General features: G+C 55.9%; 4 protein-coding genes across 4 annotated transcripts; 1 reads left to right on the top strand and 3 right to left on the bottom strand.

Annotated features, from left to right (window-relative positions):
• Positions 1-3,485: 3,485 nt before the first annotated feature.
• On the bottom strand, positions 3,486-13,181 carry B0I36DRAFT_435895 (uncharacterized protein; the record flags this gene model as incomplete). The annotated part of the gene is made up of 15 exons (XM_046162789.1): positions 3,486-4,264; positions 4,342-4,472; positions 4,540-4,824; positions 4,928-5,215; positions 5,631-6,180; positions 6,203-7,555; positions 7,580-7,982; positions 8,024-9,441; positions 9,506-11,082; positions 11,142-11,417; positions 11,479-11,815; positions 11,879-12,422; positions 12,504-12,551; positions 12,894-12,972; positions 13,082-13,181. The coding sequence occupies 15 exons, from the start codon at positions 13,179-13,181 to the stop codon at positions 3,833-3,835; spliced, it is 7,821 nt and encodes a 2,606-aa protein (XP_046005646.1). The 3' UTR covers positions 3,486-3,832.
• A 3,937-nt stretch (positions 13,182-17,118) lies between these two features.
• On the top strand, positions 17,119-18,876 carry B0I36DRAFT_377759 (uncharacterized protein; the record flags this gene model as incomplete). Its single annotated transcript, XM_046160591.1, has 4 exons — positions 17,119-17,655; positions 17,695-18,196; positions 18,225-18,633; positions 18,711-18,876. The coding sequence occupies 4 exons, from the start codon at positions 17,119-17,121 to the stop codon at positions 18,874-18,876; spliced, it is 1,614 nt and encodes a 537-aa protein (XP_046005645.1).
• Positions 18,877-19,170: 294 nt separating this feature from the next.
• B0I36DRAFT_336379 (uncharacterized protein) lies at positions 19,171-19,617 on the bottom strand. The gene has a single exon (XM_046155593.1). It carries the CDS (start codon positions 19,603-19,605, stop codon positions 19,309-19,311), a length of 297 nt encoding a protein of 98 aa, XP_046005644.1. The 5' UTR covers positions 19,606-19,617; the 3' UTR covers positions 19,171-19,308.
• Positions 19,618-21,115: 1,498 nt separating this feature from the next.
• Positions 21,116-22,873, bottom strand: B0I36DRAFT_41453 (uncharacterized protein). The gene is made up of 2 exons (XM_046162024.1): positions 22,034-22,873; positions 21,116-21,982 (listed from the first exon to the last, which is right to left on the bottom strand). The coding sequence occupies exons 1-2, from the start codon at positions 22,624-22,626 to the stop codon at positions 21,232-21,234; spliced, it is 1,344 nt and encodes a 447-aa protein (XP_046005643.1). The 5' UTR covers positions 22,627-22,873; the 3' UTR covers positions 21,116-21,231.
• Between the last annotated feature and the right edge of the window lie 1,091 nt (positions 22,874-23,964).

The raw sequence follows: 23,964 nt of genomic DNA, 5'->3' as shown, positions 1-23,964 counted from the left end.
GAGTAGTTCTTTAGGCGTCTTTCCGGGAACTATCTTAGCCGAAGACAGGTAACGTACTACACGGGTGACCCGCCCACACGGGTGACCCGCCCACTTTCCGGGCCCTCGGACGACACTGTATAAGATAATTCAACCACAACGCCTTAAATCAATTGAAACTATTGAGGAATCCTCTTCTTCAGAGGCAGATACAACTTTCTGACACGTACGAGCATTATGGCCGGGCTCGCCGCAAACGCCACATCGTCGTGCGCGCGTTTCTGGCCTCCTCGTACGACCACTATTCTGACTCGTTTCCGCCCTTAACTGCTGCGTCGCATCTATTTGAGCCTTCAAATCCTTTGCCTGATCAATTGTAAGGGACCCTCCTTTCTGTAGCTGTTTTCTTTTCGTACGACGACGGCGGCTAAGGCGGTCGTTTGCATCTCGAAGTTCGGCGAGGTCATGGCGCATAAGGGTCTGCTCGTGCACCATCATTGTGATTCCTTTGTTTAGCTGCCGTAGGCTCTCAATTATTGACGACGGAGAGCTATTCTGGTGTCGTACGATGCGATTTTTGATATACTCCGTCTGCGATTCGGCCTCAATTGGGTTATTCGGCGTCTTCGAGACCCAAGGTAGTGGGAGTCCGGCAGAACCTGGCGGTGTCGGCGTACGAAGCTTTACATCTAGCTGCGAAATCACATAGTTCGGGTCGTACGGTACTAGGCCTGTCGCTCTAAAGCCTGCCTGGATGTTTGACTTGGTCATCGCAGCGTCGTACGCCTTATAAAAGGCTGGGAGGAAGTCCTCCTTTGAGATATGGGTAATATGCGCCCGTATAAGACCCTCGATTTCTTTACCGTACGCCCGTTTTAGAGGGCTAAAGCACCCGACATCGAGAGGCTGGAGCTTATGTGATGAATGCGCAGGCATACAGAGTGTCACAATGTTCTGCTCCTTACAGTAGAGCTCGAAATCGACGGAATGGTGGCTCTCGTGGCCGTCGAGGATGAGGAGGCGGTGGGTACCCTTCGTACGACTCTTCGTATGGAAATCGAAGTGTTTTACCCATTCGAGGCCTCTCTCGTTCGTCGTCCAACCGTTTTCTGAGAGAGCAATTACCCAGTCGGGCGGTAGGGGGCTGTTCTCGGTCCAGGAGTCGAGGTGGACCTTCCCCGCGAAGATAATATACGGCGGGATCGAATAGCCGTACGACGCGATGCCCTGGATTACTGTAACCCATTCATGATTGCCTTGTTGTACGGCTCTTGGCCTCCCGCGTCGATCGGAGGTTGTAACGACAGTTTCAGCGGAGATCTTGCCCATTGCGAAGCCCGTTTCGTCGAAGTTATAGATATCGTTATCGTGGATCCCGTATTTCGCGGTTATGTTTCGTACGAGCGTAAACCACGCGCGATACGTGTCCGGATCTTCGCAGAGGACTCTCTGGTAGTCGATTCTTCGATTAAAACGCGTACGGAGCTCAGGTCGTCGTCGTACGAAGGTTGAGGCCCAGTTCGTTCCGACGCGCGGCGCGTCGCGTACGGCGAGGAGTCGATCCGCCATTTCTCGAACACCACCGAGTCGCGGTGGAAATGATCGCGAATCTAGGTCGATTACGTATCGTATAATGCTCTCCTCTTCGTACGAGGTCAATTTCTGGCAGGGTGGTCGGGTATCGCGTTTTTGCTGTGCACCGCGTCGTCGGTCTCGAAGTGTCGTACGAGGGACTTTGTAGATCTGCGCAGCCTTTCGTACGCTTAATTTTGGATCGGATTGAAGCGCGTTTAGCGCTAGAATAATGTCGCCTTCATTTGATTGCTGTGGCATGATTTTTGGTGGAGGAATATGGGATTGAAGATAGCTTATACAGAAAGATTGAGAAAGTGGGCGGGTCACCCGTGTGGGCGGGTCACCCGTGTAGTACGTTATTCTAAACGGTCGGTGTATTCTTGAAACGCCTTCCAAAGAGGGTGAAGTGTTTTTACGTGTGACCGGTCGTGCCTAGATAGGTCAGTGATAAAACTTTTGGCAGATTCGCTAACTTGAAGTCGCGTGATTTGGTGCAGTTTGCCTTTTCCAATTGAGGCTATACTTTGTAGAAACCGGGAGGGTTGACGTATAAGAACTTTTTGATGTCCCTATTCTTCGACCTCTATTCGTTTCTAATCTCCATTCATGCGCCAACGAATCCAGAGATGGGTTACTGCTGCTAGGACGTAGTATACCCGTGCGTCCTCAATGCTGAGTTTGGTATACTCTTTTGTAATGTGCATGCTAACGAGGGTGAAAAATGCCCGCAAGTTCGTCTGATTTATTCCGACCTTAGCCTTGGTCAGTTTCTTTACATCTTGATTCTTGACAAAGAACCTAAGCTTCCGCAAGAGTGATTCCAGCGGTAATTGACTGGCTTTTTTGAGGGTATCGTCTCATTTTCTTTTTTAAAGCTTGCCAACTCGTGGATATCAGTCCAATCCTTTGCAACAAGCTCTTTCAAAGCTTGCGTAATATGGCTTTGCATTTCAGTCGAAGCGAGTACTTCCCTCGCACCTGATTATGTTCACCCGCCACGTAGATCCCTAGGTATATATATGCGGCTTCTTACGTTAAGTGAACGTGGCGGAAAGGATCAAGGGGTATCAAGACTAATGAGCCACAGGCTATTTACGTTAATTTAATTAGACTTTCATTGGAAACCCGTAAACCGGTCATGTGCGTATGCAAATCGTCAAAACTGTATATAAAGAATGACAAACACGGCGAATGGTTGCCCACGTCCGAAGTAATATCTGCAGATTAGACATTATTCGATATTGTGTTTCCCGCCGCATCTCGTCAGAATAAGGGATCAGACCAGCGAAGGGTATTTCATTTCCTTGAAGGCGAACGTCATGGTTGTTCATAGTGATCGCTTAGATTACATTTCGAAAGTACGGTATTGTGCTGCTAGCGAGTGGTACATGCGTCCATAAGTGATATTAGCCAACACCTACACGCATCAGACCTCATAATGACTTTTTAAGCAACCAACAACGCCCATTTACGTAACTCTTTCCACAGTTTGGCCAGGTTATGGGAATAAGGACAATCAGATCTCACGAAGGTAATGACGCGTGTATACCGCCGCTTCCAGCAGGCTGACCCTCAGTACCTACCCAACCCACATTGCTTGTGCTGCTGTCGGCTTGCTGGCGCTCTTGTACCCCGAAATGGAAGCAAGGCACTCCCGGCTCGGTTCCATCTTATGTCGCTGAGTGCGGTATCATCCCGTGACGTACTGGGCAGTCGAGATCTCCTTATCAACATCAATCACCATGGGCCCCTCCTCGAGAAGCTCGCCACATCCAGATCCGCCGTACTGAAGGAGCTTCACGTTCTCATTGCAATACATTTGGCGATTGTATAGGTCAAAATCGATGAACTGCGCCCACAAATGGTGAACAAAGCCTTACCAATATGAGAGGGACGTCGCAGTGTGCACGGTCGACACTGCATGCATGTGGACCCCTGCAAATTGACTCGATTACGGGGTGGAATAAGACAGTAGTTAGGTCTGAGAACATTATCTACGCATGCTGCGAAGGGTCTCTAGGTAACCTAGGACGGTCGGCTTCCTTCTTGCCTCGAAACCTTGGCGAGCCCGCGAGATCTCGTCTACCGATCGTCTGGTCCACAGACCTTTATCGTCCTTGTCGTCTATGCCTGCAGCAAAACTCTGCCAACAGATGCTAGAGTTTCCTGGTTTAGTGGATTGGCTGACCACAGACAAGGCAGTCAAGACGCTCCGTCCACTCCTTGAGACCACCGGTCACTTCTTTCCGCAGATCAGTAATCTCGACAACTAGCGAAGTCACGTCACTTTTAATGATGGCAGAGAAATAACCCTCGTAGGGTTTTGCCTTCTGGGCATCTGATTTGCGGCCGCGGCCTCTCTTTTTTGGTTCGGGCGCCCTGCCGTGATGATGGGAAGCACGTTGTCGACATCAGCCATCTTGACGGTGTTTTGCTCCTCGGGCTTCACATCAATAGAAGGCTCCGCCGTTGGTGCTGCTCCCGACTCGCTGGGTGACAGAGGCCGGCGGCCAGTCTCATTATCTTGCTCGTCCTTGACGGGCGCCGGCTTGTGAGGTTTGTTGGTTCCGAGGCGTGCGAAAGTGCAGAGGAGAGCTTCGTGGACCAGGCAATCGTCGTGCAGCCACTTGCGGCACTCCTCGTTGGTACAGCCAATGAGCTTCTTGTCGGGGTTTTCGGGACGGTTGCAGCGGCAACGTTCTTCGGCGGACTGTTATCAATACATGAGTCAGCAGCGTCTCAATAGCAGGCAATTTCCAGAGTCCTGTGCGAATGTGGATGGCATACCGAGAGGTCCATGGTTCGCACGTCAAAGGCTTGGCGCCAGTACAGAGCCGGCTGTACTTCATCTTCATTTGTCTCGTCCCACTGATGAACAGTAGCGCTTGCCGTGACACTGACGACGTTGATGACATCCACTGCAAAGACGACGAATGTCAGCTATCCACGCGATACACACCAGTTTGGGCGCGCAAAATTCCTTACTGTGATTGGAAGCGATGAGCTCGTTGTTGCCGTGGTAAGGCTGTCTACCCTTGATGACCCGCTTTCCTTCTGTCGTGCCTGCCGGCAGCTCGTCAGGCCAGTACATCCAGTAGACGCGCGCATACACGTGATGCTCGTCCGCAGCGCGAATTTCGAGAATCCTTGCGACCCAGTCGTCATCCGACTTTCTAGGTTGACGGGACTCGCCGGGGTTCGTCTGGCGCTCAATAGTGTTGTCATTTGCGACGAAGACGAAGCCTTCACTGTGGTACTTGACACCATTCACTATGCACCCGCATGTCAGTATCGAGGCGCGTTGTCAGAGGACGAAGCAGCAGGCATCACAAAACAGATTGAAACAGAGAGGGGTGGTGTGGGGGGCGCGTACAAACGAAGCTGTTATATCTGGTCATGTCCATCCACTTGGCAAACGGAGCGATCTGGTAGTGGCGGTCCATGGTGTTGTCCTTGGCGTTGAACTTGCCGATGGGAGAGAATGGCGAGACCTGGAGGTGGATTTTTGGCGGAGGCGCGGGCCGATCCTCTGAACCGCCACGGCGGCGCTTTGTCTTCTTCTCCTTCTCATTGGGATCCGGAGGTATGACAGTGAACGGGCACTCGGCCACGTTTTCGGTGGACTCCTCCGGCCGAGGCCGCTTGCGAGCGGTGGCCATTGCTGCAGAATCGTATGTCCTTCGAACCTTGAAGATTGGCGTGCTCCTTTGGCAGGAGCGTTACCTGCTATATAGCAGACTCCGGAGTGGACCTGGAGCTGCGTGATAGCTGGACTGCCGTCCGCCGGGAGCTCTGCCTCGTATGGGTCCACGAGCGATCCGAAGCCTTCTACTGCTGCTGCTGCTGCCGCCGCTGCTGATTTGACCGCCCGTAGCCCTGGAGCCAGTGCCTCTATCGGTAGTTGGCAACCAGACCGCCTACGGCCGCTGGGATGCCTGCCTTACATAGCGTGCAGATCAGTACGCGGCTCGCCTTGTGGAGATATAGATCTGGCTATGCTGTTAGCTCTAGCTCTGTCGTTGTCGTGGCTTTGTCCTCGCTGCCGTTGCCGCCGAGCAACTCCCAGTGCTTGAAACCCTCAATGTCGAGCAAGTCTTCCGAGCTCTCAGCCTTGCCCCCACCGAAACCACCCAGGTTCCAGCGTTCAACACCCTCAAACCCACTCAGGCTATCGCCATACTCGCGGAACACATCAGCGTTGAGCCGCTCGTACTCCTTGTAGTCCTTGGGCCAAGCACCCAGCCTCTCAACTGCGACCTTGAGGAGCTTGAAGTGCATCCGAACCCTCTCGCCGTCGCTCATGCCGGACTCACTCAGAGACAGGGCATCGCCATCGCTGACAGGCCCACCAAGCAGGCCAACCATCCCACTGAACCGGTGCTGCAGTTGTTGTTGTTGGTGGTGGTGATGGTGGTGATGGAAGTAACCACTGCCCCTGCTGCTAGACATGCCGCTGAACGTCGACTGCCCGTCGTCAAAGTGCAGGCTTCCGTCCAGCCCGCCCTCCATCTCGGCGTACGCAGGGTCGCTGAATATGCGGAGAATGTTCTCATGCACGGCCGCGCTCTTCTTGTAGTACCGCGCCGCCATGTCCTTGCCGCCCGGCAAGACACCGTTCTTGCCGTCCTTGCCACCAGAATTGTGATACTTCTGCGCGATCCCCGTGTACAGCTGCGTGAGGAAGACGCTCATGTCCGGCGTCCGGGGGTGCCGGTTCCCGCCGGCAGTTGTACACAATGTCCTCGGCCAGCCTGACCGCGGCCGTCGTGTCGCCCACGAGGTACCGCGCCATGATGTACCGCCTGCCGAGCGCGAGAATGACGTTGCTGGTCCAGCTGCGCTGCGCCTCGCGCGACTCCCACAGGATGGTCAGCAGCCAGGACAGGTTCGTGTAGTCGCGCTGCGCGCCGAGCACGCCGATCAGCAGATTGAGGTGCACAAGGGAGATGCCCTCGAGGTTGATCTTCATGTCGCCGAGGACGCCTAGGACGGAGCTCGTGATGGGCTGGGACGCCTCGAGCAGCCTTGCCCGGGGGCCCGCATCGAGCTTCCGGCTAGCGGGACGGATTGCGGGCACGGGAGGGGTGCCTGGCTTGGCAGAGGAGGGCAGGCGAGGGGAGGAGCCAGAACCTTGCGGAAACATGGAAGGGTACGATGAAGAGACCAGGTCGTTGTATTTCATCCCGCTGCCGTCGGCGAGAGTCAGACCCAAGACGAGGACGAGCTTTGCCACATCAGGATCAGTACGGTACGCGTCCTGGGAGGAAATGAACGCAAAGGTAGCGGTTGCCAGGTCGATGGCAGCATCGTACTTGCGCTGCTTCAGTAAGCCCTCGACGCCACGAGTGCCGCTGATGCCAACAGATCGCACAAAGCTGTGGGAGCGGTACGTGCTAAAGTACTGGAGCAGGTTGTGCAGCAGTGCGTGTACCTGGGACGGCTTGGCCAGCTTGGCTGACTTGCCCTCCCTGCTGTGGTGCATAAAGTAGTCCTCGAGCTCGTGGAAAACCCCTTGTGCAGCATCCGTGCGGTCGCAGGAGAGCAGGAAGGTGTGCAGCCGGGCAGCTGAGCCGACGACTGTGCTGAGAGACACGGTCGTGGTAGACTTGGCCCTGGTCAGGCTGCGGAACTCTTCGAAGTAGATGTACTGCGTCGTCAGCTCCGCGAGGATGTCGGTCACAGTAACGCTGTGATGGCGGCGAGCAAGCGAGTGCTCGAATTGAGCGAGGAAGACTAGACTCTCGCGTCCGCGCGAGGTCAAGTCAAACCCATAAGTCGAGGTCTGCGAAGTGTCTTTGGTCATGATCTGACGATAGAGCTCGTGCTTGATCTCCGTAGCCTTTTGGACCTGATGCGCTTGCATATAGCTCGAGGCGATCGTCGATGCTGCGGCGATGAGTCGAGTCGATGACGTCTCCTGGCTCAAGATATGGGTGGTTGCCGTCTTGAGCTCGGACAGAATCATCTCGGAGCGAGTAGTCTCCTCCTGGGACGAACTCGTCTACTGGCTGCTGTAGAACCGAACCAGCTCAGACAGTTTTGACAATGACTCCTCGTGCGCCCAGCCGTGCGTCTCGCGGATCGTCGTGACGCGCTTGCGGAGCACCTTTATGGCGCGCTGGGCTTGCTCAGACGAAAGGGTCTGTGAGCGGCTGCCAGATGTGGCAGTCGCCAAGTCGACCTGCTCCTCGTAGATCGAGTCTAGAATGGCGCTGATCTCGGCATGGTCGATCTCGTCACTCTGGATCTTGAGCAGCTCTTCGTATAGAGCGACCGCCTCGAGCTCGTACCGCTTCGACTCCTGGCAGATCTTGGCAAGCTGCAGTGTGGCCCGGATCGTGATGGAGGAATTCATTCCGAGTACGGTCTTGCACTGCGTCTGGTACTCGACTGTTACGCGATGAATCAGGGTAAAGTCGCTACGCACGCTGCGCAGGCAGTGTGTGTACTGTTCAAACATTGGCTTGACGAAGCCGGCTCGGAGAGCTTGGGATTCGTCTTGGGCTGGCGAAGAAACGTCATGAAGATTGCCTTGTAATACGGCACGGCGTCGCTGAACTGGCCCTTGTTATATAGCTCAGTCGCCACAGTCACATATGGCTCGAATGCCTCGGGGGTGATTGTTGAATCAGTGCTGTTGGGGCGGTGCAGAGCCTTGATGATCTTTCGGTAGTACTCGAGGAATATCGGATGCGGGCGAGTCAACTCGGCCAGCTCCCACAGCATCTTGATCACGGTGGGGTGCTCACTACCGTAGTGTGCGGTGTAGTCATCGAGCATTTCCTGACGGACCGTGATCAACAGCTCATTATGCTCGTCGGTCCGGCGTAGATGCTGTACAAGATCCCTCGTCACTCTCTCTCGCAGCTTGTCGTCGACCTTGCGAGATGAACGCATCGCCCGGTATACCCGGATGCGAATATCTTCTTCCTTGGCGCGGCGGCGGCGGGCGTGGTAGCAGTCAGCCAAGCGCTCGGCCAGCTCGACAGCCTCCTCGACGTGCTTGGTCGGTGCAACCACGTCCTGCACGTTGGACGAGAATAGAGAAGGCCAGACGTTTCGGAGGATCTGCTTCAGCAGGCGGGTGCTGTCGCGCCAGCGGTGCTGCACAATGTAAAGCCTCACGAGACTCTGGGTCGCCGTGAACGTGCTCTGGTCGACAGTGACCGTCGAGCTGCTCTGCTCGAGGACCATCTCCTCGAGCATCGTCTCAGACACAGTCGTGGAGCTCGAGCTGCTCGCCGACTTGACAATCTCTCGCGAGGTGCTGCTGATGCTCTGCTGCAGCGCCTTGTACGCTGAAGATGACGTGTTGTTCGTGTTGTGGTAGTACTGCGAGCAGTGCTTCATCAGCGCCAGCGATTCCGTCACCATGCCGACTGACTTTATCATGGTGGACATCTCAAGGTACATTGCCGAAGTGCTCTCAGTCATCACGCTCTGTGACGACGAGTACCTGTACTCCTCCCACGCAGTGCAGAGGATGCTACGCGCATGCTCAGTCCTTTTGTGCTGCATGAGAAAGCGCGAGTAGCAGACGACACTCTTCATATTGCGCTCCTCCCAGAGCGCGGAGTGCGTGGCGCGGTACTCGCGTGTCACGCGCTCCCAAATCTCGATGTATGTCTTCTCTGCGAGCTCGGTGCGGCCCTCGGCGAGGTAGCGCTCCGCCTTGACGAGGAAGAACTCAAAGTCGTACGCGGCACCCGTGCCACGGCCCTCGATGACCTCGTCCTGCTCCTCAGTGTCGAGCGTCAGGACGACACCGCTACCCGCATGACCACCCTGCGTGTCTTTACGGCCGTGGAGGTGGACGTGTAGATCTCCATCAAGGGTATCATTCTTGTCACCGATTGCCGTGGTTGTGGTCGTGGTCTCGCCACCAAACTCGAGTGGTGCTGATGGACCGAATCTTGGTGATCATCTGCTGAGCCTTGGTCTCGTCCTTTACTGTGCGGTAGTGCTCGACCAACAGCTTCAGCGTCGTCAGGACATACTCGGACTTCTGACCATACTGTATCTTGTAGCACTCGGTCAAGATCAGAAGGACCTGCTCGCGATGGGTCATGATAACGTCCGTCTTTGACGTAGTCACACGCGTGCTGGTCAGCTCGGTGAAGATCTTGGCGAGCTCCATCGTGATGGGACTCTTGCTTGTGAGCAGGGAGTTGGACACTGTTGTCGCCTCATAGAAGAGGGTGGTGGCATCTGGAGTAAATTCGATCCGGCGATAGATCTGTGCCAAGAAGATGATGGACTGTAGCGCGATGGTGCTCTTCGTTGTGAGCAGCTGGCGGGTGATGTTGGTCATCATCGTGTGGTACTTGAGCTGATTCGGAAGAGGCTGGTGCTGCCAGAGCGCCGCCTGCAACAGGTAGACAGTGAGGTTCTTGGGAACGACCTTGGACACGAGCTTGGCAGCCTCGGACTCGCTGGTGTCGGGCTTCAAGAAGGCAAAGCTCTTGCGAAGGTGTAGTGGCCAGTAACTGATGGCAAACTCGAGCAGAGTGTGTCTGCTCGTGAGCTGCTGCACTGAGTGGCTGTCCAGAACTGTCAATGTGGGCTCGCGCGGATCAGTGACAGTCGAGTTGATGTAGATGAGCAGACGTGTGGCCAAGTCGCCGTGGCGGTCCTTGATGGACCCTTTCGTCTCGTTGAGACACTCTGTAGCGGCCTTGCGAACGACATCGTGACGCAGGTAAGTCAGCCCATCTTGCATGAACACGAGCGAGTTCACAGGCCTCAGGGTGCTCATAACGTCGATCTTGTGGTCATGGTCAATGCTCTGCTTATCCACGTTGATGGATGCTAGAGTGGCCAACTCGTTGGTGCTCAGGGGCCGCTCTGCAGTGACAAGCCAGGTCAGCAGCAGACGAGTCTGGTAAGTGACCTCTGGCGCGGTAAGAGTCCGGTGCACGAACTCGGCGATGCTGCAGTTGCCAATCTTCTCCAGGCTAGAGAAGAGCTCCTTGACTGTGGTCTCGCGACGGAGCTGCTTGCAGGCCTGCTTCGCCCAGACGAAAGAACCTTTGGAGGCCGTGGCAATCCCTGCCACAAGCGCTTCGCGCTCCATCTCGCTCATCGAGATGTACAGCTTTGATGTCTCAAAGTAGTTGCGCACAACAGCCATGATGTCATCGAAGATGAGATCTTCGTTGATCTGCAAGTTTTGGACACCCTGCTGAGGCTTGGTACCCAGTGTGATGAGCTTCAAAGTGCTTGCGCCTTTGGTGTTCGCGACACTCTGAAGACGTTTGAAGAGGGCTTCTTCCCCTGCCGAGCACTCATCTAGACCGTCTATGACGAAGACAAGGTCTTTGGCGCCTGGGAGGTTGGCCGTCACGGCACGCTCAACAGTCAGCCACAAGATATTATCGTACTCGTCCTCAGTCGTCATCCGGACGGTGCGCTCAAAGGCTTCAGTCAAGATGTTGAGCAGCTGCACGTTGCCCGTGCGTTTCTGGAACAGCTGGTACAACAACGACTTGGCGACCGCGCGGGGAGTCGTCTCGCCAGGAACGCGACCATCTATGATACTGTCAGTATTTCGTATTTAGACAAAGAGGACTGGACAGGATGATGCTTACTAATTGGTACAAACAGGGCGCTATAGGTCACACCAGCAATGGGATGCTGCAGATAGTCAAAAATGACAGAAGCCAGTACCGTCTTTCCCGACCCGGGGGGACCACTCAAGGCCATGGTCTTCTGCGAACCCTTCAGAAACCGGGTCAGGTAAGCCCCGATGTAAAGGCAAGTCAGTTCTTCTCGGTCATGGGCCAACTGCGAAGTCGAATTGACAACGCGTGACAGCACTTGGTCCTCCGGAGCGATCCATGCCTTGATCGCCCTGATCTGAGAGACTGGCAAAGTATAAGGTCAGGTAAAGTTCTAGTGACGTTTTGTGCGTGGACTTGAACCTACCTCTGCTCTCTGTGGCGCCCTCCTTCAGAAGCTGGTGCTGCCACATCAGCTCGGCCGTCTTGTCGCATCGTTCCAGGAAAGTCCTAATCTGGGTCGGAAAGGTGGAGTAGATATTGACCGAGACTGAAGTGGTGGTCTCGCCAATGGCTTTGTGGAAATACGTAGCCACGCTTGCGACCAGGGACACCAGATCGGACAACGCGAGCACGAGCTGCTCGCGAATCTCTTGGGAGACACTGAAGGTTTCGATGCGTTCGAGCAGGTTTAGAAGCGGAACGGACATGCTGTAGAAGAATCCAAAAGAGATCATCAGAGCACGGGCGTTCTCCTTTCCGAGCTATGGACCGACCTCTGTTAGTTACACCGTGAGAATTCAACTCGGGCATTCATAGACACTTACCTCGAGAAGGAGTGAACAGTATCCATAAGCAAGCTGGGCAGCTAGGTAGCTGTCTCCGGCAAACTCCTGAATGGCATACTCAAAGGAGTGAAGGCGGTTGGCGAAAAGCTGAGCCCATGCGAGGACCTTGTCATAGCTGCTGCCCTCTGGAGGCAGATCACTCATGCGCTGGGCGCTGATCCACTCGAGTAGAGACTCGTGCGTGGCGCTAAAGAGTCGAGCCGAGATATTGGACCCCAGCTCCTCAGAGCTGCGTCTTTTGATCGAATACACGACATTGGAAATGTTGGAGACGTTGAGCATTGAGCTCTTGCGAGAGAAAAACCGCTGGCTCATAGCCCGCTGGCGGCTCTCGACCGTCTCGGATGAGTACTCTTCATCATGATGCTGGCCGTAGACAGCGCTGGCATTGCGGCTGGTCTTGGAGGAAGCGGAGCCAGTGGCGAGTCCGTAGGGCGCGGAAGGCAGCTGGGGAGAAAGCGTTCCGGGGGCCATCTTCTCTGGTGAGCTCAACACCGAGTACAAGTGGAGCTCGCTGTGCTGGCTAATGGGATTGATTATCGTGGCGAAGATATTTGGGTGGATGTTGACGTATTGCAGCTGGCTGTCTTCGATATGTGCTCACTGTTTGATCACAACTGGCGATATCAGTCTTCGTGAAAACTCGGGCTGCCTATTTAGACGATCAGTTAGTATTTGCTAGCCTCAATGAGTTCTGCGTCATGGAGCAGTAAGGGCGTACTCAGGCAGTATATTGGAGAGGTTGAGACCACAGGGTATTGGATGAAAAGTAGAGAAGTAGAGAAAATGGCGAGCCACGGTCATGAAGTGATCGTGTGGGTATTCTGGGTGCCGAAGGGATCATTACCTCGGTATACACGTTTTCATCCGACATGGATGAGCCTGCATGGACGGGACACTCAAAGCTGGGTACATAGATTTATATGCTTCTGCTCTTGCCTGCTTCGCGTCACCATGTACCAACACGGGATGGGAGGCCTACAAACGTCCTTACCTTTCGGTGACATGCCCAAAACCGGCATGGGTGGTTGGCGATCGGAGGCCTGTGACGTTGATGGCGGAGAATGACCTAACTAGGTACATATGCAGTGCCTCATTCGGATCAAAGTCGCGTGCTAGCGCTATGCTGTTTTCCATTGCAGTGCAGATATTCCCTCACCAATCGACGTTGCCAGGCCTCACGCATACGAGCTGAGTGCTCGCTGCTACCAGGAGACCTCAGCGAATGGGTCACTTCGGCGCCCCCGGGAGGTCTCCCGGGCCTCATGCGTATGCCGAGCATGTCTCACCCAATCACTCCCTCGATGGAGTGCTCTGCACGGATGACAGGCGTTCCGCAACGCAGTCTTGCGAAGCCCAACCGTGTTCGAGTTGAAACTGCTTTCCAGTTGCTCTGGCGTTACAACTACTTCCGGCGTTGTGCAACGTCAACAAGCTCTAAATCGCCACCATGGAAGAAACGGAAATTTAGGCACGAAAAGAGCGTAGGACAGCAGTGAACGCCCAGGACGCTGAATGAGAGATTACTCGGGCAATGTGGCACCATTCCCAAAGATTTAACTTTGGACAGTGGGAATGAATGAGTAGGACTCTGGTCATCGAGATTGGCCCCTTGTTGGCGACCTGGAACGGAAGCACGATGAGGAAGACAAGTTCTGTGGCGTTTATTTCCTTGCCGTGCCCTGTGAAGTTGGGACGGTAGAAACTGTATGCATTCTCTAGTGAAGCTCAAGCTAACCAGCACCAATCGGACGACCCGACAGCTCTATTATGAGACAAGAGGGGACAATAACATTCCGCAATGGACCGGTGCACTCTCGAATCAATGATAGCCAAGAAATGTCGCGGCACGCTAGTGCTGTTCGCGGCAGAGACTTCCGCGCTTACGCATACAGTGCCACCGTGAAGCTTCAATTCTGCATGGCCCAGGCATTTCTGCGATGGAGATCTATTGAGCCTGCTTCGGGCACGAGGAGGGGTTTCTGCATTGTGGAGGACGCTTGCGCGCACCATATGTAAGAGATGATAGGTCAACGAAACCATTGACATGCTTGTGGCCGCGGACGGCTGGTCGGCCATGTCTCTCATGTCATGCTGGGGCTTGGGCGGCTGAAAGCCGCATTTGCTACTTTAAGCACGGCACCATTGCAAGCTCGTCTCATGCGTCCGCACTTCTGGCTTGTACAGTTATCAATCTTCAGGCGCACGCCGTGCGATTCTGCCACTCTCTTTTCGGCACGCGACGTCTTAGTCCTGTTTAGCGACAAATGTCCTCCACAGCCCTTATCATCGGGGAGCGTCAGGAGCCCGCTAGCTTGACACTACCAGAGGTCAGAAAGCATGCACAGGTCTCAAAAAGAACTAGCCGACATGCTAGAATCTTAGAGGCAGGGGCATATCGACTGCCGGTGCTAAGCGCAACTTAGCCTCCACCGAGTCCCGGCATATTAGAGCGATAATCATTGCGGAAGAAGGGCTGTAAAGCTTGTTGACGATCAGCGGCTCGTGCCGAGCAGCCCCACACCAAGATACCTATCAAGTATGCGACCAGACCAGCTAGGAAACTATCGAAGCTCCATCTTGAGCCAATGACGTTGGCAAGAATGAATATTCGTCGCGGGAGTGCATGTCAGGACTGCAAGCCATGGATGCTTCTGATCAACATCGCTACATCGTGTACGCTGCAAGCTGTACAAAAAGCTGTGACGAGGTGGCTGTGGTTGTTCTTGGCGCCCCATCCTAGCCATCAGCTCGTGCAAACGTGGCTGGCTGATGCATGCCGTCATTGGAGCTCTTAGGTGTTGATCATGCGGCAATGCCGATGCAGCATCGAATGACAGCAATTTGCCGCAGATGAGCTATCCCGGACTCTGAAAATCATCTCCGATCCTTTGTAGACGCCAAGATGCAGGGCAAAACGGAGAGGCCCCCAGCGAGGGCACGGACCTGGAGGACATTGCACTCACTCTGCCACGAGTCGGCACGGCACGTGGAGCTGGAAGTTGTAGTCGTTGCACAGCCAGACGGACGACTCCCCCGCGCAGCCAGTGTTACTGCACCCACCTGCGCCTGGCCTTCCTGGAGGGGCCGCACAGTCGCCATTGCCAATACTGTAGAGATATCTGATGACAACGGCGATGTTTTATGGGGCTCAAAAAGTTTCTCGCGCTTTTATTGGCCCAAATTCGTATGGACCTCGCAAAACGTTGCGCAACTGGTTGGCGGCCTTGTAAACACCGTATTTCGCGATTGTCGTGGCCAGCCCTTCCCTCACGGCCCACCCCCTCTAACCGTGAATATTGCTGCCTGTTGATGCGCCGCATACTGCTACAGGGTCGGACAGCCAGAGCTACTTGAGCGCCTCGTGAGATCAATCGACGTACAGGACGTTGCCAGATCTGGCGCACCGCAGATCGCCCACGAAGACACGTGCTCAAGCAAGCCCTTCATTGCATGCGCTAGCGACCGGCAGAGACGATGCCTCAAGCCACGGGGACTGCGATGCGCGAGGAGGAGCACACGCTGCAGCTGCCTAACAACCGGCAGCTGGTCTACGCTGACAACGGCAACCGGGCCAGCCGTACCGTCGTCCTCTTCTTCTCGGGCTACCTCTCGGTTGGGATGGCGCGCAGCATCCCGGCGCCGCTGCGGGAGCTGGACGTGCACTGGATCAGCCCGACGCTCCCGGGCAACGCCGAGTCGTCGGCCATCCGGGGCGCGCCGTACAACGTCGGCCTGTGCCAGGACATGACGCGGCTGCTCGAGCACCTCCATCCGGGCGGCCTCGACGCGCTGTACGTCGCGGGCGGCTCGTATGGCACGGTCCAGGCCCAGATGCTCTACGGCGCCCCCTACGGGCTCTTCCCCATCGGCCGCAGCATCGGCGGCCTCCTGCTCCTGGCGCCCTTCTCGCCCTTCCGCGCGCACGCCGGCTACAGCCGCAGCATGACCTGGCTGAACTGGATCTCGGTTGGCCCCGTCAGCCAGTGGTTGCCCTTCCGGGCGGTGCCGCGCCTGGTGAGCGTCGCCATCGGGTCTAAGGTCAAGGACGTGGCCACGGCCAAGGCCTTTATGCACGACTTCATCGTCAAGCCAATGGACGCCGAGGAGCGGCGGGAGCTCGACGACTGGCTCGCGCGACAGCGAGAGGACAACGGCGACGACGGCTCCGCCCCGCTGACCCAGGACCGCTGGCTGGAGCGCATGGCCGAGGGCGCGGTGCGCTGCGCCCGCAGCTGGGACGGCTTCCTCGAGGGCAGCGACGTGCTGCACTCGGACTGGGGCTTCGTGCCGGCCGAGCTGGACGCGGACCACCGCCGCCCGCCCGTCCTCATCGTCGCCAGCGACAAGGACGAGCTCGGCCACGATATGTACCGCTGGCTCCGCGACAACTACGCCAACTCGGCTCTCCGCGTCCTCCACGGCGGCCACCTCGCCGCCACCTTCCACATGGACGAGTTGTGGGCTGAGCTGCTGGCCATGAGACGGCCGCAGGCGTAAGGCGGCAACGCACCCTTTCTCAGGAGAGCAAAGCCTGCTTAAGACTTCGCCGTCCAAATGACCGTTTTTATTTCTCCTCGCTCTTGTTTCTCCTCGCTCTTGTTTCTCCTCGCTCTTGTTTCTCCTCGCTCTTGTCCATAAGTTTTTCAGCCGAAGGCTGTCTATACATTAATCCATAAGTTTTTTTTCCACCATAAGTGCGTGTGACGCTGCCCGAGGTGCCTCTTTTGGACGCCAGTGGGGACAGGTTTCGGCCCCCCAAATCACCCTCGGTAAGTACATAGCGCAAGGCGAACATGTACCTACACAGCCGGAATAAGTACCCTCACCCATTCAGGTACACTGCCGCCCACCCACACCCATACAGGAACCTGTCTCCCCGATTCCTGTCCGTACCAAAGATAAAAGGTCTACGACACTCCCGCTTCGCACCATGCACAACTCGAGGCCCCAGCCACCAGCAGCGCTCTTCCCCACTTTCCCCCTTCTCCCCAGTCATGAAAGACGTGAAGCCTGTCGTGGACCCACTTTGGTGTCGCGTCCAGCAGGACCTTGACAGCGACCTCTCCGACAACTCTGGCCCCGAGATCACACCAGAGGAGCTACGGGCTGATGCTGAGAAGGCCAATGCCCGGCGCCCCCTCCGGCCACGACGCGCCCCTGCGTACAAACGCAACATCGTATTGGGCCAGCGGCGATGGGCGAAGTTCTGCGATTTCATGCGATACCCGGATTGGCGGGAGAAGGTCATGACATTGACCTACGACAATCGCGGCGATGTTGAAGCCTTCGTCAAGTATTGCAAGGAGCGGCGAGGGGCAAAGATCACCACCAAGTCCACGCTTGAGAGATATCTCATCCAACTCTGGGCTGTCCACAAGAAGTACACCAATCTCACCATCGACTCTCGACTCCCAACCCACATGCTCGAGTACATTGCCCACGTCACGCGACGCAAGCACCACCTGAGAACCGAGCCCAAAGTCAAGAACCACATCGGCCCCGATGCACACATCTACCTCTCCCATTTTCGCTGGGTGCGGGACTGGAAGAACGTCTTCAAGATCGGGTTGGACCGCCTTGACGATGCGACGCTTCGACACTTCCAGATGTTCACGGGCGCTCGGCCACACGAGTTCGCCCATGCAAGGATTGCGAACGACGACGCCATCAAGAAAGAATACAACGATGAGCTGGATGCCTTCACCGACACGGACGAGGAGGGCGACTTCGTGCCGCCACGAGGGCCTTGTTGGGTATGCGGCAAGAACGACGACAGGACACACGCAGCAAAGAAAGTGTTGTGCTGGGAGGATATCAAGCTGTGGATCATCCGAGACCCCTTCGAAGACGGCGGCAGAGATCGACTCGTCATGACGGTTCTTTTCCGGTTCCACAAGGGACACGAGAAGGAGCAGCGGCCGACCACGTTCATTTTCATCGAAGAAGACCTTCCCCTCCTTTGCCCTGTCTCCCATCTCCTCGCCAAGGCCCTGGCAGAAGGCGTGGTCGCCCACGACGGCTATTCGCGGGCCGAGCCCTTCTTCCGCACCAAGCTCTCGGTGCCCGGCGTACAGATCAGGTGGAAGCAAGAGTTCATGCATACCCCGGTCTTTCGACAGACCATCAAGTGCCCGGAAGGCTATACGAAGAGCGACCAGCCTTTGCGCAAAGACCAGCTCGATAACAACACGAGGAATCTCGGTCGAGCTGCTGGTCTCATTGACAATCTCACCAACTATGACTACCGGCGAGGAAACCTCGAAGCCATTGACTGTAAGGCCCTGCAGGCCGCCGGTCTGTCCCTGCTTCTGACATCTAACAGGAAATTGCCGCTCAACGGTACGGAGGCAAGTCGCGCGCCACAAGGATGACGGCACCTTCCAGGACTTCTACAACAACTCCAGGACCAACGTGGTGACCCAAGACGCATTCCTTGGTCGCGGCACCAGATCTCCCTACCTCGCCATCTTCAACCAGCTTGGGCTCCAGATCGATGAAGAGGCGCCGACGACCGTGACGGACGAGATGATGCGATTTATTGGCCCGGGCACCAAGGTCTCTCGCCTGGACGAAAAGGTGGCCACGTTGCGGACATCTCTTGAGCAGAAGTACGGCCGAGCAAGCCTGGCGACTGGTCAAGACAAAACCGAGTACGAAGGCTTGCTGCAGCAGCGGAGGACTGCCGCTCAGAAGCACAAGAGGAAGGTGGTTGTCAGCTGTCGGCGCCGCTGGTTCGAGCAAAAAAATGACGAGGAGCTCGACAGGCAACTACTCAGCCAACCTCAGCCTACGCACGTCCTACCTGCAGTCACCTTCAAACTGCCAGAACGGAGACGTGTTGCCGCGCTTCTAGGCGACTTGGACACAGACATGCCCGAAGACGAGTTAGTCCAGCGGAAGATCGACGCCATCGACGCTTGGGTGGCTTTGGCTTGGAAGGTCGAGGTCAAAGAATCGCAGCCAGAGCCGGTTAACCACAACCAGTTGCCAAGTGCGCCTCAACCCCCTAAACAGAAACCGACGCACGCATCTCTCATTAGAGACGTAGCTCCGGCTGTGCCTGCCCCGCAGGTTAACAAGCTTCCACTCACCCCGCTCTCAACCAATCTTGCCCTCAGGATGCCTTGCAGCCCTGCTGCACCATCTATAGCCAAAGCACCCATCAAGCTCCTTCCCCCAAGCCCTCGGATCATTATCAAGCAGCCCAGCCCGATTTCGCAACATCCAAAGGGCCGAAAGCAGCCTGACCCTTGCATCTTCTGCGGGCGGGCTTTCACTCGGACAACCACGATGTGGAAACATGTCGAAGGCCACCTGGGCATGAACGCAGGCCGTCCAGTCCCTTGCCCTTTCCCAAAGTGCAAAAAAGGGGCGTTGGAATTACGCGATACGATGGCCTTTCGTGCTCATATATTCCACGAGCATGGGGTGCGCCTCAAGCCTGTCATTATAATCAAGACCGCCGAAAGGTTGAAGACACCCATGCCCTCCCCAAGGATCATCCTCAAATGTAGCTCATAGCCAGCAATACGATCAATTGGCAACGGCCGCGGCGCTTGAAGAACCCGGACGGCTATAACTGGTTTGATGGTCAATAAACATCTCAACCACTTATGATGCCCCATTCTAGAAGCCAGGAACAATGCGGTTCTGCCGAGACAATCTGTCCTCGTGGGTTGGACACTAGCGTTTCCCAGGAGCATCTTGACCACAGCCTCGCGGCCTTCCAGAGCGGCCGATAGGAGTGGCGTCTGGCTAAACATGTCTCTCGCGTCTGCGTCAACCTTGCCCATATCAAGGAGCAGCTTGACCAGGGCCTCGTGGCCGCCCGCGGCGGCCCCCGATAGAGGTGTCTGGCCATACTCGTCTTTCGAGTCGACATCGACCTTGCCGGTATCGAGGAGCAGCTTGACCACCGGTGCCCCCTCTCGGCGGCCCACAAGAGCGGCGATCGGCCATTCTTATCTCTCGCGTCGACATCGACCTTGCCCGTGTCAAGGAACATCTTGACCAGGGCCTCGTGTCCATTCGCGGCGGCCCACGAGAGCGGCGTCCAGCCATCTACCTCCAGTTTCGCCTCGTCAACGAGTCTTCTGATTCGTTCTCGCACGACTGTGTAGTCGCCTTGGCTCCGGGAGTCGTACTTGACGAGTTCCGAATGATCCGTGTCAAGGGCGATGTTGTCAGTGCGCCGCCATCATCAAATTCAGCGCCCTCCTGCAGTCGCCGGCGTAGTTACCTGCACGGGCGCAAGATGGACACCGCAGATTGCGGTCTATTCGTCAGCACGAGGACGCTGCACTCGCGGAAGGCCTTCGACGAGGTTGACGTAGGGAAGCCAAGGTGGGCGTGGGGGGTGTCCGTGGACAAGGATCGTTACTCCAGCAAGATGCGAGAGACACGACGCCGTTGGTTTTACACACGCCTTGAGCGTGTGCTGAGGCAAAGCAGCTGATGCTGACCTACGATAGGTCTCCTACTTCTGCGAAGGATTACTGTTCGTGGATGTTGTGTAACACCAACATATGCGACTTGCACCTCATTGCCAGGTAATGGGCAACAGGCTGTCCACGTGGCAATAGAATCAGCCACAGCGACACACACTTTGGATCCCAGGCTGGGTCATGGGATCAATAACGGCCTGCCAGCCGCCAGTCTTGGTGCCCTCTGCCTTCCGAGGCCCGAAGAGCGAGAAGAGTCGCTGGAAAGGCTGGCTAGATGCTCGAAGGCGCCGGATGCTGGAGCCGCAGCGGCAGCCTGATAGCTTGCTCGGAGAGGTTGACACGTATTACAAAGCCAAGCTTGAAGCCACGGATGACTCGATTGAGTGGTGGTGTAAGCGCAAGAGCGAGTATCCAGCGCTGTCACAGCTTGCCCTAAATATCTTAGCGATCCCCGCGATAGTGGCTGACTGCGAGAGGGTTTTCAGTCTCTCGAAGCTTGCAATGACCTCGCAGCGTCAGTCAATGCATCCGGAGACCCTCGAGTTCCTACAATGCCTCAAGAATTGGAGCCGGACACGTGGCATACGATTAGGCAACCTCCTCGCGGATCCCATTACCAAGGAATGTGACGAGGACTTCGGTGAGCTCGGGTAATACTTCAAATAGGGCCAAGTCAAGCAGTCAAGTTGAATCAAGCAAGTCAAGTTGAAGGGTCCAACTTGACTTGATTGACGTGACGGCAGCGCTGTTGTAGAGAGTTGGATTGGCCTTAACCACTGCCCAAGTCAAGGGGACGAAGGTCCCAGCTATTTACACAAACAATGGTGCCCATGTGGGTCGGGACGCCTCCTCAGTTGGGCCGGAATATCTTTTGACACCCTCGGCCTACGCATATGGCGTGCCATAAGGCTGGAACTCAACCCCAAGCAAGTCGACGCCTCCAAACTTGGAATTGTCCCTATTGTCAGACATCGACTGCCACCACTTGCCGAACGAGTCCTCGAACGCGTGCTTGTGATCCTCGCGACTCAGATCCGCCGGTTCCTTATCCCTGCCCACCAGCCGCATCTGCATGCCAGCCGCCATGTTGGTCATTCCAAAATCATCGTCCGACAATAGCAGGCTGATCGCGCTCTGCGCCCTACCATCGAGGATCTTCTGCGGAAGGTCGAACTCGTGCGTGGCAGGACGCGCCAGCCCAACGCCGTGGACTGTCTTGAGCGCGTTCACCATCGCCTGCCCCGTGCGGAGGCCACCGGTCACGTACGCCTTCGTCTTGTGCAGCTCGGGGGTGATCTTGTCCGCGAACTCCAGGAAAAACGCCTCTCGCCTTCTGGTCGACTCGCGCCGGTGACCAAACGCCAACTCCTGGTACGTTCCGCCGGATAGCTCCACGAAGTCGATCCCGTGCTTCTCCAGCTCACTGCACAACGTCACGCAGTCCCCGCTCGGGAACCCACCCTCCTCGAACTCGATGCTATTGATCTTGATACCGACAATGAAGTCCTTCGGCACGCGCACTCGGACCGCATCGGCAATCTCAAGGATCAGCCGCGAGCGGTTGGCCAGTGACCCGCCATACTCATCAATCCGCTTGTTGGTCAATGGCGACAGGAACTGCGCGAGGAGGTAGCCGCTACAAGACTGTCAGCAGATTGGTCGCCGTTCTGCCATTTGCAGCACTTACTGCGCTCCATGGAGCTGCACCCCGTCCCATCCAGCCTTCGATGCGTACTCCGATGCACGAACGAAGCCCTTAATCACTCGCTCAATGTCCTCCTTCTCCATTGCACGCGGCTTCGCGAATCGCTTGCCACCGAAGTTCATTTCCAGCTGCACGTCACTTGCCGAGATGGGGTGCTTCTGGATGTCTTCCGTCACCTGACGCCCCGGGTGGCTCAGTTGCACCACTGCCAGGCTGCCGTGCTTCTTGGCAGCCTCGGCTAGCGCCTTAAATGTTTCGAACCGCTCGCCAGAGAAAGGGGCATCTCGAGGGATGATGAGGTTGCCGGCGGACTCGAGATGGTCATACTCGATCATAGTGTTTCCAGAGAGAACCATCCCGAAGCCACCTTCGCCCCACCGCTTGTAGACGTTGATAAGCTCCGGAGTCGCGATTCCGCGCTTTTCAAGTTCGGTCGGGTGCCATGTCGACAATCGCTCAGTCATTGCCGCCTTTAAGAACCGGTTCTTAGCCGTCTGGCCGCTGAACTCGAAATGGAGAGGCTCCCCAAGAGGCGTGGGATCGAAATCCTCCTTCTCGAACCTGCTCGGCGACATGGTGGATGGTGTAATGGGGGTTTGGATCTTAGTTTGCGGTTATTACTTTCTGCCGTTGCCTTCTTTCTCTGGCACACAAGTGCCTCTTAAATATCCGCTCAGTGGGCCCAGGCCGCGCATTAATTACGACACAGCATTCCCCTGCGGGTGGGGTCAACTGGAAGCAAGCTCCACCGCCACAGCGCGGCACGATTTGTCATGGTCGGGGAGTGACTGTTGCGGAGCGGACTTTGGTCTGTCCGTTCCGTTGAATTCTACCTGGCCCCCTGGCCCCATCCAGCGGTGGACGGGCCCAAACGACACCGCGCGATGCGGACAGATCTCACGTGCGTGGTTGTCGCGGGCATATTCCTACATCTCATTGCCCGCTCCGTCTTGCCGCCTTTGGAGTCCAAGTGAGCCATGTCCGACGCCTGTGGTCTCGGTCACGCTGCCACCCGACTTGGTTGCAAAGCCGGGCGCAGCCAACATTGACGTCATAGATCCGCTCCAAAGATGCTCTTAAGGCGCCTCCTGAGATCCCACGTCAAACACCGCTCGCGACTTCTTCCCATTCGAACATCTTGCATGGTTCCCCATCCTGGATTCCCTTGCGAACATGTAATAAACACAATCGAAAAATTAGCTGTTAAGATTGGCACGGGATCTATTCTGGATATTTGTAACTTCCCGTAGAACTCACCCGACTACTGTCAGACGTACGGGCCCTGATATGGGCTATCTTCGACGTCTTGGGAGGGGTGATCAATTATCACTAGAAATCTTCGTTGTATTGATTGATCTTGATGGTCATGTCCATCTTCGTTTTCCCTGCCCCTGACCTTATATAAAGGGGCTGGGTTGGCCCACCACATGTAGTAGCCAATCAGATCCCTGGTTGTCTGACAATTACCAGAGTTCTGGGTGTGTCTAACCGAGTGTTGGGGCCATTCTAACCCCATTAGCTTTAACTTTCGATGCTACTATATGCCGCCCATTGCGGCCTTCTTCCCTAGGGGGGCCTACTCTAGCTACGACTTATCTGGACGGAACTATGGAGTAACGATTGCACCTATGAGACAATGACACAAATCGGAATTTGGATCGTTGGAATGAGGGACATTATTTTCGGCTGATGTTGTTCTATGGCGAGGTCCCAGGATGAGAGCGTCGTGGAGATGGCATTCCGGCAACGTGATGGTGTGGAGGGAATAATTACATCCTGTCAGCAGGCTTGACATGAGTATTTCAGATGTATGTGACATTATCAGACCATGGACGTCGTGGTGGATTGATGTTGTATCTAACGCTAAATTTTCGACCTGTCGTCAATCCGACGAATCCGTGCCGCGTAGGGCC

The sequence above is a fragment of the Microdochium trichocladiopsis genome (genome assembly GCF_020744255.1).
Source record: "Microdochium trichocladiopsis strain MPI-CAGE-CH-0230 chromosome Unknown B0I36scaffold_12, whole genome shotgun sequence".
Lineage (NCBI taxonomy): Eukaryota > Fungi > Ascomycota > Sordariomycetes > Xylariales > Microdochiaceae > Microdochium > Microdochium trichocladiopsis.
Note: the sequence above shows the minus strand (reverse complement) of the source record. Positions and strands in the feature narration are given on the sequence as shown.